At 46.9% G+C, this 13,352-nt stretch overlaps 1 protein-coding gene across 2 annotated transcripts in view; it reads left to right on the plus strand.

The window, feature by feature from the left end:
* The window catches only part of SP110 (SP110 nuclear body protein), a 56,119-nt gene that overhangs the window by 25,104 nt on the left and 17,663 nt on the right, over nucleotides 1-13,352 (plus strand). For both annotated transcript variants that reach the window (XM_075528885.1, XM_075528886.1), the window contains exons 7-11: nucleotides 1,578-1,697; nucleotides 2,992-3,141; nucleotides 4,729-4,809; nucleotides 6,149-6,214; nucleotides 7,489-7,638. In XM_075528885.1, coding sequence (XP_075385000.1) covers nucleotides 1,578-1,697; nucleotides 2,992-3,141; nucleotides 4,729-4,809; nucleotides 6,149-6,214; nucleotides 7,489-7,638 — 567 coding nt within the window. The remainder of the gene's footprint in view (nucleotides 1-1,577; nucleotides 1,698-2,991; nucleotides 3,142-4,728; nucleotides 4,810-6,148; nucleotides 6,215-7,488; nucleotides 7,639-13,352) is intronic.

Here is a 13,352-nt window from a genome sequence, read left to right on the forward strand (position 1 = left end):
CGTCCATTGCACTGAAATCTCCGGGGGCTTCTGAGAGCAGCTGTAGTAAGTCCTTTCTCCAACCAGAAAATGCCGCCTGAACCGGATGGCAGCATAGTCTTCACCATCACTGTCACCGCAGGGTGGGAGGCAGGATGGATGTCCATACCTCCATTCCCACCAAGTTCCTTGCTACTCCATCTCTTCCTTTGAGTCTCAAGCACTCAAATGAAAATATCCCATCCTCACCATCCAGCGATGTCCCCAATCCTCCCCAAAAGACCTCACAGATTAACTTAGAGGGTTTGGTCAGATCAAATCCTGCAATCACCCTGATACGTGAGATCCACCCAGTCGGATGGTGTACCAAATCCTTCATCTGCTCGTCTCTTACCACGTGTTCTCTCACCAAATCTTGGCCTTCCCTGCCCAATGACAGCCCACGGGCATAATCATCACCCTAACTGCCTCAACTTCCCAAGAATGAATTTAAGAATCTCTGTATTGGACACCTATCATTGGAGCTTGGGTCTTCTATCATGATCACGTGACCTCCGAACCCTTCCCTCAATCCAATCCTTAGAAAAGAATTCAAAGCTATTTCACTCGCTCTGATTTCTTCCTCCTAATTTGTTCCCCGTGTGGCTGTCCTTCTATCTCATTCTAAGATCTTTCTCTTTTCCTACCTGCATCCTCCTTTTCACGCCCTCCTTGGCCATTGGTATTCTGAGCTCAGTGTTGTAGTAACCTTTTGCCCCTCGGTCTCTTCCTAGAACACGTGGGGAAGTCCTGGTGGCAGCAGTCTGACATTGCCATCGGAGTGGGTGGCTCTGTGGTTCTCACCCGGGTGATGCCTCAACACTGTCTGCAATGCCGATTCATGATTCTTCCACTTTCTGCAACGAGCCTTTCAAACCACAATCTCTTTCTCAACACATGACTTTGCCTCCTTCATAGGATGGGAACCCTCATTCCTGCTACCAAACCTCCACGCCCCAGCAGCACCTGTCCCTGTCTTCTCCAGATCTCTCCTCTCTGAGGCAATTCTTCCACCTCGAAGGATCCTGCCTTCTCTCTTCAAAACTCAGTTTATCTCCATCTCTCTCTTAAAAGATCTTATATTTGGTCAATGCTCAAAACTCCCCACTCTCAGGTCGTAAAAGGAGCTTTTCCTTGATCTTGATCTCACCTCAGCATCTTCTCAACCAGCCTTCTAGAAATGAACAACCTAAATGTTCCCCATGCCCTCTCATCCCACTCTCTTCTATAACTTTATAGTTTCCTCTTTCCCCATGATATCGCTTGGTGGAGTAGTGGTTACCAGTTGGGCTGTGATCTTGGAAGGTCAGCAGTTCAAAACCACCAGCAGCTCCAAGGGAGAAAGATGGGGCTTTCTACTCCCATAAACAGGTATAGTCTCTGAAACCCACAAGGGTTGCTATGAGTCAGCGTTGACTCACGGCAGTGCGTGAGAAGGTCCCTAAGAATTCTGAGCAACTGCAGTTTGAAGAGGAGAAGGAAAGCCTGGACATTATCAACACAAAGGATGACAGCTCTTTCTGTGCATAAAAACGGGTCTTTATCCTTTTGATTTCAAGGAAAGAAAAGAAAAAGAAGCGTCTTCTCAACTCCAAAGAAGAGACAGCAGAAAAAAATCCAGAAAAAAGCAACTGGAGGCTGGAGGTCTGAGACAGCTCGGATAGGACCTTGTAGCCAAGGTATGTGTGGTGGGGTGAAGTGGGGGGTGGGCGGGTGTGAGGGGTAGATGGGCTTTATGCTCAATGCCTTGCAGGCCTAGCAGTTAAGTGACCTGATCGTAGGAGAGTTTAGCCAGGGTGTAAAACGTTGCCGTCTGTTTTGCTGACTCAGCAAAGGCTTTAGAACTCTCTGCAGAGCATAGAAATGAGAGCCAACGTCTAGAAGAATAGAAATTCCAAAGCACTTAAGCCAAGAGGAGTTAAGGGACACTGCGTGGTTCTTCTCTTTCTTTTGAAGTGTGTGTCAGGGCACTATCCCTCCTCCACACTTGTTCAATCAGTCGCTTGAGCAGCTAGCCCACGACGCTGCCCTCTGGGACAAGCACGGCATTGGGATGAGAGGAGGAACCAGCACAGCTGCTGTATACCCTCGTGTGTGGACAGGGAGGAGGTCCCGAGCACTTACTGGTGCAGATGGACGACTGAGCCTCAGCATGAGCTGCGTCTCAACATCAGGACACACCTTTTCTCACAGCCTAGGCAGGAGCACGCGGAGGCAACGCTGAAGAGGTCAAGGGTTCATTTCATGTGTGTCCCCAAACAACATCCATCGGAGCCGGAGTCAAGACCTCAAAGGAGGCGTTGTGTCTGTCAGACCTGGGAGAAGCAGACAAACAAGCCCAGAACATTACAATGTGGAAAAGCAAAAATCTCATTTTGAGGACTTCGGTGCTCCTGATCCAAGACATGATATTTTCAATCTCCTCCCACTTATGTGAAAGTTGGGCAATGAAAATGAAACACACTAGTGGAATCCAAGAGAAAAGCTTCGTGGACTATTTGCTCGAGTTACAGATTCAATAAGTAAGAATTGATACTTTTCTTTTTTCCTTTTGTTTCTTTTTTTGCAAATCATTTTATTGGGGGCTCCTATCACATTCCATCCATCCATCCATCCATCCATCCATCCATCCATCCATCCATCCATCCATCCATCCATTGTGTTAAGCACATTTGTACATCTGTTGCCATCATCATTCTCAGAAACATTTTCTTTCTACTTGAGCCCTTGGTATCAGCTCATCTCTCCCCCACACCCCCCTGACCGAACCCTTGATAGTTTATAAATTATTGTTATTTTTTTAAACCATTTTGGTTGCAGGTGCTCCTGGAGAGGACCATTCTCTGGATTTAGGTATCTGCTGAGAGGGTGGAGCTAAGGAGGTGGGAAGGAAGGAGATTACTAATAGGAGAAAAGGAAGTTATCTGTAGAATTTATTTTAAATTTTTCATAAATTACTTTTTTTGAACCCAGGGGCAGCCTCACTGACTGGTGGGATCCAAGAGAAGCGACAAGTCGTGGATCACATGACTCAAATGAAGGACAATCCAACCAATCAATCAAAGACCATGACAAGAGCCCAAAAGACCAAGACTGACTGTGTCCGAACACCTGAGCCAGAGGGTAAGCCTGACGTTGGAATCTGCCACGGAAAGGTCTCCATGTGGGAGGAGCTCTCGTGGGGTGGGAGAGAGGTGGGAAACGATGTAGAAGGAGGGAAACGTGCACAGAAAGAAGGGGAGGTGAGACAAGAGGGCAGGGAGGGACATGCTGGTTACTCAATAAACAAGGTACGCTCAGGACTAATGGTGCTTACTTACTAGTGTGCTGTGAACAATTTCACTTGGGTTTTACCATGTAAAACTGTGATACCCAGGTAAAGGTGTCCACAACGCCTTAGTGAGAAAGTCTGATTAAGTCCATGGTGCATTGCTTGCTGTAAACTGGCCTGTGATGTGCTTGCTGGTGAATCTAGCCTCACAAGAGGGACCGGGAGGGCACAGACCTGTTTGTCGGAGAAGGGGGTGGAAAACCAGGTGTGTTCCCAGGGGACTGTTGGTCTCAGCCAGGGCCTTGGGCAGCACTTCTCAAGCCTTTGGAGCTCATGACCCCTTTCCACCACAAAAAACCATCGAGACCCCAAAGAGCTTTGGTTTATAGTGTTTATCCAGTCTCACATTTGAGCTGCCCCGTTGTTATGTTGACAAACGTGCATATTGAGTGGGTCCCTTGCTCGTGCAAATGTGTGCCCATGATATCAGGCTTCACTGCTGGCTAAGCGTGGCTGATGCAGATGCCATGGTCCCACCAGTAGTTGAACACCTGATAGCTAGCCCCAAGTTGGTACTGAGACCCCACCCACCCTCCACAGGAGAAAGAGGTGGCAGGCTGCTTTCATAAGTATTTCAGCATGAAAATCCCTCTGAGGCAGTCCCTTCCTGTCTTACTGGGGCTCCGTGCGTCAGAATGAACTCGATGGCCGTGGGGGGGGGGGGGGGTGGACTGTGAGCTCACACAGCTCAAGTCCAGTCTCTCTGAACCACCGTGAGAGTTTCCTAGGCAGCACAGTGCTTTAGAGTCGCTCTGGGTTTTAGTGCTAGTTTTTGTATTGTCACATTAAAAGCTGCATATTTGAGTACAGCAGTCCTTGACTGCTCCATCAAGGATGTTCCTCAGTGAAACTGGCTTTTCAAAACCTAAAAGGAGCAAGCAGGGAAACCACGGTGACATGTCCCAGGTTTGGGGCCGCTGCTCTGACTGGCAGTAAGGCACCCATAGCTGGCCTGCCATAGCGTTGACTCCAACAGTTCAAAATTAACTCGGTGACAAAAGAAAAGACCAGGCCTGTCTGACACGAGAATGGAGATTGTTCAGACCTTGGGGTCTTCCTGAAATGGTTTCAAGGGTCTGGAGGGGTCACTTTGAGAGCCGGTGGTCCAAGAGTTCTGCTCATGGAGGGGTCACTTTGAGAGCCAGTGGTCTAAGAACTCTGCTGACTGCTCCCTCTTGAGACCCTGCTGCACCCCTGCCCTGAGTGAGAGGCAGAGCCAGGGACCGAGACTCTTGCTCAGGAGGGTTTCCTTGGAATCTCAGCAAGACCTGGAAGTCCAGGCTCCAGTTTCAATCCTTCCAAGATCTCTGGAAACTCCCCACAAGATGTGCTGGAGGCGTTTGCTGGGTTCTGAATGGACTGATGTTTCTTTTTCACAGAGACCAATGCCAACAAAACAGAAATGAAGAAGGAGGGGCACCCCCAGGAAACACCCCACCCACCACGGAGAATCAGGCATGGTAAAGATCTAGGGGGGTGGGCAGTCTCCAAGGGCCCAAACCAGGGGGAATCCAGAGCTGGTTTGAGTTAAGCCAGTGTTTTCCACCTGCAGAGACTCTTATGATGTCTCTTTTCTTATGCCCTCCACCAGCGACATTTTTACACCACAAATGTAGGTCTATGTGTGGCCTGTCTGTACAAATGTACAATGTGTGTATTAACTATATGAGCCTTTTTTAATCCTCTGAGAACCAGTGTTTGCCCCTTTGGAGACAAGACACCCCTGCACACACACACGCACGCACACGGGGCCTGCATACTCTTAGCACAGTGGGTCAGCAGTAGAGTCCCACCTTGCATGCAGTATACCCTGGCTTGAGTACCGCCTGGTGAGCCCTTCATGGGAGGCTTGCCTGGTGCCATGATGGGAACAGGTTTCGGTGGACTGTCTAATCTAAGACAAACTGGGAGGAAAGTCCTGGGAATCTGCTGCTGTAAATCAGCCAGTAAAATCTATGGATCACAATGGTCTGACCCAAAGCGGATCCTGGGGCACGCACAAGACCAGGCAGGGGGTTTGTTCTATGTGCACAAGTTGGGTCCAACTGGACCGCAGCTATCCACGAGGCGTGTTTTCGTGACTGCATCGAAGCACCAAGCTGTGGATCGAGTTTTCTCCGGGTGCCAGCTCCATGGCTCTCCCATGGCCTTTCTAGAAAACCAGGCCAGAGGAGCTCCTCGTCGACACAGCTGCTCAGAGACACCCAGAGCCGTGGCTGCGGGGTCCAGGTTCTCATAAGAGGATGGGGGTTAAATCACTCCTCCCTTTGCAAGCAGGACCCCCATTTCTGCAGTGAGTCAGTGCCAGCAGCTAAAGCAGCCGTTCTCAACCTGCGGGTCTCGACCTCTTTGGGGGTCGAATGACCCTCTCACAGAGGTTTCCTGATTCATGCAGTAACAATATTCCAGTGATGAAGTAGCAACGAAAATAATGTTATGGTTGGGGGGGGGTTCCACAACCGTATTGAAGGGTCATGGCATTAGGAAGGTAGAAAACCACTGCTGTATAATCTCTGCTGAAATCTGCCCACATGGGAGACCCTGCTGGCGTTTGGAACACTGGTGGCGTGGATGTTGGTTATCCAGCACATCTTCATGTACCGGATAATTCAACCCTTCTTCATTTAAAAATAAAACCGAATATTATTTTTATTTTTCCCATACAGTTATCTCCCTCCCCCCCCTTTTTTTATCATCCCAACATAATAGGAAAATAGGAGACATTTTACTTTAAAACCGTTGACACTGTAGGCTCAGAGATCACCATTTGCAGCCTTGAAAGATGCTTTTTTTTTTTAGAGAGGAAGAGAAAAAGATTTAGCTGGTCACATCTGGAAAGAAGGAAGAAGATAAGCCTCACAAGAGGTAAGCAAGGAGGGTGGTCATTGTTCTCTGTGCTTCCCTTACATGGCTGACCAGCATGACCTTCGCCCCAGCCACATGGTCTCTGAGGTATCTTAGAGTGACTGGCTTTCCCTGCTTCTAAGCCTCCTCATCAAAGGGCCCCCTCCCACAGAAGAAGGGGAAGCCCAGACACCACTGTGTTAGGGTGGATTGCCTAGAGAAACAAATCCAGAGACCCTCGTATAGTATATGTGTAAGAGAGAGCTTTACATCAAGAAATGATCATATATCAGGAAAACACCCCAGCCCAGTCCAGATCAAATACATAAGTCCAATACTAGTACATAAATCCGTCTTCAGACTCACATAGCCACATGTAATTATACAGAATGCAGGAAGACCACAGGCCAGTGGATGGCAGGTCTTGTGGATCCAGTGGTGATGTAAGCATCTCAGCACTGGTCGGGGTCTCCACGTGGCTGCTACACCTTCAGAGGTCTGGCTCCATCCATGTGTCTTCTCCACAGGGTGTCTCTCAGGGGCGGAGCATGGGTCCTGGCTCCAGCAAGCTATTTATCTCCTTAGCGCCTCCAAATGAGGTCATCAAGCTACGACCTGATTGACAGGCTAGACTCCACCCCTTCACTCTGACTTCTCAAATTGACACCAGATCATGTAACTACCACAGTCAACAAACTGCAACCTGATTGACAGGCGAAGCTGCACCCACATACACTTTTATATCTTCAAGTCGACACAAAATTATGTAACTACCACAACTGGGCTGGTACAATCCCACCTTCTCTTGTTTGGTCAAGAAGGAACAGTGGTGAGAATTAACCCAGAGTGTCACTGAATTTTAACATTGGGATGTGTCTAGTTCAGGGTCAGAACTAGGAAGACTAGACAGGGGAAGCCTCCATCGGCAAGCAGAATTCAGACTCACAAACCCAAATTGGAATTTGACCTGAACTCACCGAGCAGAGCTTTCCAAACCACCTCTGCCTATTTGGACCTGCTCATGAAATACCCCTTCATAGGAAAAAAAAATCCATGAAACGGCTTTTTATTTCTGGCTCTCCTACTTTAATCCCTTTATTATCTTTATCATCTCGAGAGAAACCAGAAGAAAATGGTGAGTTTGGGGAAGTACACACAAGAGAGAAATAACTCTAGAGAAAGGAGTTACGGAGCTCTCCTGAAAGGGTGGGGCTGGAAAAACAAGACAAAGGTCCAGAAATGGAGAGGGGGGCATTCACTGGGGACCCCACGTAAAACTCTTCACTGTGGTCCAGAGACAGCCTCACCTGCTCTTGGAATCCCAGAGAAGCTCCCAGTGCTGGATGAAGTGCTTCAAATGAAGAAGAACTCAAGCCATCAATCAAAGGCCATGACAAGACTCCAAAGGACAAGGACTGCCTGTGCCCACACACCCAAGCCAGAGGGTAAGTCCGATGCTGGAATCTGCCATGAGGATGTCTCCAGGTTGGAGGAGCTTGTATGGCTCGGCATGGGGTGAGGGAGATGTGCAAAGTAATCACAGAAGGAGGGATGGGTGCAGAGAAAGAGGCTGAGGTGAGGCAAGTGGGACAGAGAGAGCAAGGATCTGAGAGGAGTGGTCAGAAGACGTCAATGAGTCCTCAAGGTGCAGTTGACTTCTTCACCTTGGCTGTGGCCATTGGGGATACTTCCCAGGGTCCAATGTTGGTTTCTGTGTTAGTCTAGGTTGACTAGAGTAACAGAGCCGGAGACACTGACACACACACACACACACACACACACACACACACACACACAATTTATATCTAGAAGCAACTATCCATCAATAAAACATCCCAGTCCAGATCAAGTCCATAAGTTCTATATTAGCCCATATGTCCTACATTAGCCCATAAATTCCTCTTGAGACTCAACGCAGCATGTGCAATGGTGACGAATGCAAGAAGATCACTGGCTGGCGAGTAGAAAGTCGTCTGGATCCAGTGGAGGTGGACACATCTCCACGTGGCTCCTCCAGCTCTCTGAGTGTCTCAACAGCAGGAGAGTGAGAGAGTGTGCCCCGCCTTCAGTGAGCTATTTATCTCCTCACCTCCACATGAGATCATCTAACTCCACGCCTTCGCTTTTAAGACCTTCAAGTTGACAGGGGATTATGTAACTACCACCATTTCCATTAGTAGAGGGACCACTGCTGCTGAGCCCCATCTGCCCATTCGCTGATCTGGAAGGGCCCTCTCTGCTTCAGGCAGGCCCATTGGCTCCAATCTCAGGATGGACACAGTCTCAGGATGCCTGTTTCCTAAGGGCTCATGGCTCAAAATGAGAGCTTGGCCAAAGAAGTCTGCTTATCTAGAATTAACGCATACTGTAAAATGGCCCAAATTGATCACCAACAATTCCAGTCCCTTTAACCCCCCCTCCCATGCAGAACACCTCTGCTCTGTTGACTCAGGAGTGGCCATGAACTTGGCCAGGAAAAGTGCAGACAGAAGTGAGGGGTCACTTTCAGCCTCAACCTTTAGGAGCTCGTGCTAACAGTAACTGGGACCAGCAACATTCTAGACAGACGGACTCTGTCAGCCTGGAACCCTGAGTGTGGATGGGCTGACTGAGCCTCATCTCACCAGTGAGGAGCACATCGCATGAGAGGGACCCAAGACTTTGTTATGAGCCAGGGCTCAGCCATCTGTATTCCACATGGGCTAAGTAATAAAGATTTTAAACTTTGGGGGGCCATACACTGTCATGACTACTCAAGTCCATTGTAGGAATGTGAAAGCAACCAGAGACAATGCGTAAGCAAATGAACTTGGCTGAGTTCCAATAAAATTTTATGTACAAAAACAGACCGGGGACTCAATTTGGCTTTGGACACAACAGTAATTTTCTATCACCTGTACATAACCTCTCAAATTTGAGGGGGTCATAAGTTAACACAGCATTTTCTAGCCTGACTGGTATTTTTAACATTAATGTTTAAAATAAATTGGTCATTAGAATTTGATTCTTTTGTGGCTCAGGCATCCATATTGACCATGTTTGTGTTATCCTTTGACAGAGCCCCTGTGGCATAGTGTTTAGTGCTGAGCTGCTAAAAGCAAGGTCAGCAGTTCGAAACCCGCAGCCACTCCACAAGAGAAAGAGGAGGCCTTCTACTCCCATAAAGGGTCAGGATCTCAGGATCCCCGGGAGCAGTTCTAGCCTGTGCTAGAGGGTCACGATGAGTCAGACCTGGTGCCATGGCAGCAAGTGGATTCCAATTCAGAGAAACCCCGCGGGACAGGGGAGAGCTGCCCCAGGGTTTTCAACTCTGCACACCTTTCTAGAAACAGGGTCACAGCATCCTCTTGCCGAGCAGCAGGTGGCTTCAAATTGCCAACCTTGCAGTCAGCAGCTGGGCGCTTAGCCACTGGATGACAAAGGCTCCTAACTGCGTGTGTATAGGGCTTTTCTTTTTCAATTCTATTGGGTGAAATTACTCCACTGCTAGGCTTATCACAGTGTGTGTGTGTGTGTGTGTGTGTGTGTGTGTGTGTGTGTGTGTTTCAACTAAGTTGAGTAGTTTGGGGCAGTGCAGAAGTCTGTCCTCTGTCTTTGCCAGTCTAGTTGACATCAAGATTTCTCCATCTGGGCACTATGGCCAATTGGGGCAGCGCTGTCTTGTGTAGAAACTGCCCTATGCATGGTAGGGGGGATGGCCAATCTCCTGTCTTCTACTTTCTGCATGCCAGTAACACAGCCAGACAGTGACAGCCAAAAATGCCTCCAGGTGCTGCCAACTGCACCCTGGTGGTGGGGAAGTGGGAGCATCACTCCTTGCTCACTCCCTCGTCCTGCAGGTCCCCTCTGTGCAGTATTTATCAGGCTCCTCTCTGCACCAACTCCTGGCCTTTGCATCAAACGCATACAGTAAACGTGTGGAAACCTGGCTTCTGTCGGGTTTTTTCATTTTATGTCTATTAACACGAGTTCACTGCTGTCTACCAGTAAATGCTATCTGCTTTCCTTTCATCGGGGCTCATAGGTGAGCGACCTTCAAAAAGGTCATGAAAAAATGGAAAGAAAAGACACTGGAATGTTCCCACACACTCATATATCTTGTCTCACCAGCACGGTGGAGGGAGAAAACTACTTTAAAATGATGGCACTTGAAACTTGAAAACATAGATACTCTACTGTTATAAGAATTATTACTCTACTGTTATAAGAGGTTATTACTCTACTGTTATAAGAGGTTATTACTCTACTATTATAAGAGGTTGTTAATATTTTAAAGGGAAGTGGGAGAAATAGGTATCTATTCAAATTCAACAAAAACAAGAACCTCAAACTCACTGCCATCAAGTCCATTCTGCCTCACAGCGACTGCGTTAGACAGGGTTCTCTAGAGAAACAAGACCAGGACCCTTATGATTTTATGTATGTTTATATAAACAGATACATTTACAACATAAGAAATAAACAGCTAATTAGGCTATAAAGCACTTCAAATGCCTCAGCTGGCAAGGCTGACTCCCTGCGAGACATCCCTGAGGAGAAGCCACATGGACCTGCCCCTGTGCAGCCCTGGATGCTGGAGAAGCCGCATGGAGACCCCTGCCAGCACTGGGATACTTACACCGCCACTGGTTCCAAAGACTTTCTACCCACTGGCCTGTGATCATCCTGCAGTCGGCGTCATTGCATGTGTTTTGAGTTTGTGGAGGACTTTATTAACCGGTGTTGGACATATGGGCTAATGTTGAACTTAAGGCCTTGGACTGGACTGGGTTGGGATACTTTGTTAATGTAAAATCACCCTTTATATAAAACTCTTTCATATACACATATGAGTTTATATGGATTTGTTTCTCTAGTCTACCCCAACTAACCCATTTGGAAATAAGACCAGGACACATATGATTTTATATATATACAACATAATAAATAAACAGCTAGTTAGTCTATAGAGCAGTACAAATGGCTCAGTGCAACTCACTTCCATGGGACAGCTAATATACTGGAAGTTCTGCAAGTCTTGAGTGCCGCCAGGTGCAAGTCATGGAAGCAGGCAGCTGAGTCCTCTGTAGAGCAATTCAGGTAATCCAGCCACAGGCAGCAAACAGCAAGGCACGTCTCCAACTGTCAGCCAGATGACAAGGTCCGACAGTCCCCAGCTCAAGCAATGTATACTCCAGTAGTGTGGTGAGGCAGGTCTTGAAGGAACCTAAAACTCCAGTGACACAGTCCACAGTTTGGGTGTCCCACAGGTAGTGTAGCTCTCAAGTTGAGGCAGAGAACCAGCTAAGGCAGCCGCACACTGGTCTGATCATCAAAGAGCAAGAGACGGAAAGGCAAGGCTCGCCGAGCCATTTATCTTTTTGCTTTTCAATTAAATTTCAGCTTTATTAATCCCACATGTGTTTATCAGCCAGGTTCACAAAATAAACCAACATAACACAATCCACTCCTAATGGTACCAGGAGTGGGGTACTGGAGAAACAAATTATAAAGATGGAGAGTGGATGATTTTTGACTTCTGCGTCATGGTAGTTTTCTTCTTAGGCTATTCAGAAGCCAGATATGTCCATGCAGTTTACTGGGTTGTTTTATGGAAAGAACATGGGAAGTTAAAGTTTTGATGATTATGTTTGGTTGTAGTCTTTGGTTATTCCTGTGTGAAATGGCAAAAATGAATGTTGTCCATGTATATTTTGAGCTAATAGGTAGAAATCACCATTTGAATTTCTCAGAAACCATGCTTCTTAAGGAAAAAGGTTGACAGAGGTCAAAATGTTGTTGAAAGCCTGTATCTGGCTTGATGCTCTCAGAGGCCGAATCCCATATATATATATTTTTATAAATGGAATAGTTTAAATAAGGATTTAGATAAACTACATAAGGATTGAACTTGACTGTTTTAAGAATTGAGTTTAGTTTCTGATTCTACTTTGTTCATACTGATTTCTTATACTTATGATTTATAGAAATGATTTGGGGAAGTATAAAATAGATAGTGTCAACTGGACATCCCCTTACAGAAGGGTCATGGAGAGGAGATGAGCCAATCAGGGTGCAGTGTAGGAACGATGATGCGTACAACTTTCCTCTAGTTCTTAAATGCTCACACACACACACACACACACACACACCATTATCATGATCCCGATTCTACCTTACAAATCTGGCTAGACCAGGGGATGTACACTGGTACAAATAGCAACTGGAAACACAGGGAATCCAGGGCAGATGATCCCATCAGGACCAGTGGTGATATTGGGAGGGTGGAGGAAGTGTGGGGTAGAAAGGGGGAACTGATTACAAAATAATTTATAAATTATCAAGGATTCACAAGGGAGGGGGAACAGGGAGGGAGGAGGAAAATGAGGAGCTGATGGCAAGGGCTTAAGTGGATAGCAAATGTTTTGAGAATGATGATAGCAACAAATGTACAAATGTGATTGACACAATTGATGTATATATGGATTGTGATAATAGTTGTATGAGCCCCCAATAAAATGATTAAAACAAATAAAATAGACAAATTGTAAACCCACTTGGCTGGAGCCATTAATTTGATCTCTAAATGGGTTTAGGACAGGCCTGCAGAGATGGCTCTGAAAAGATATGCCACACCCAGTGGTTTGGAGTACTCAGGATATTTGCATTCCAAGATAACTTTGCCTAGGAAGCTGTTGAGAGACTGAAGAAAAAGGAACTATATGTCATTTGAAGTTTGAACTAGTTGTCTTCGTCAGAAGCTGGAAAAAGAAGAAAACTCTCTCGGAGTGATTGTTAAAAGGAGCCTGTGGCAGCCTGAAATGCTTGTCAGGTGACCACCTGGATCCACTTGTCTAGTGGAAGTGGGAGAAAAGCAGCAATAAAGAGATGGGTTGAGTCTCTCCACTGATCCCTGTGGTCTTGGTTTACACAGGAATTAGAGGAGAAGACAAAAGAGGGTTGACTGGTCTGAAGTTCACGACCTACCACCACAGGGCTTGGCTTATTGAGAAGGTGTGATGGGGTCGTGGTCTAAGGCAGTGGTTCTCAACCTTCCTAATACCACGACTCTTTTATCGTTCCTCATGTTGTGGTGAACCCCTACCACAAAATTATTTTCATTGCTACTTCACTGTCATTTTACTACTGTATGAATTGGGTTACCCCTGTGAAAGGGTCG

This window comes from Tenrec ecaudatus, chromosome 13 (assembly GCF_050624435.1).
Source record: "Tenrec ecaudatus isolate mTenEca1 chromosome 13, mTenEca1.hap1, whole genome shotgun sequence".
Classification (NCBI taxonomy): Eukaryota; Metazoa; Chordata; class Mammalia; order Afrosoricida; family Tenrecidae; genus Tenrec; species Tenrec ecaudatus.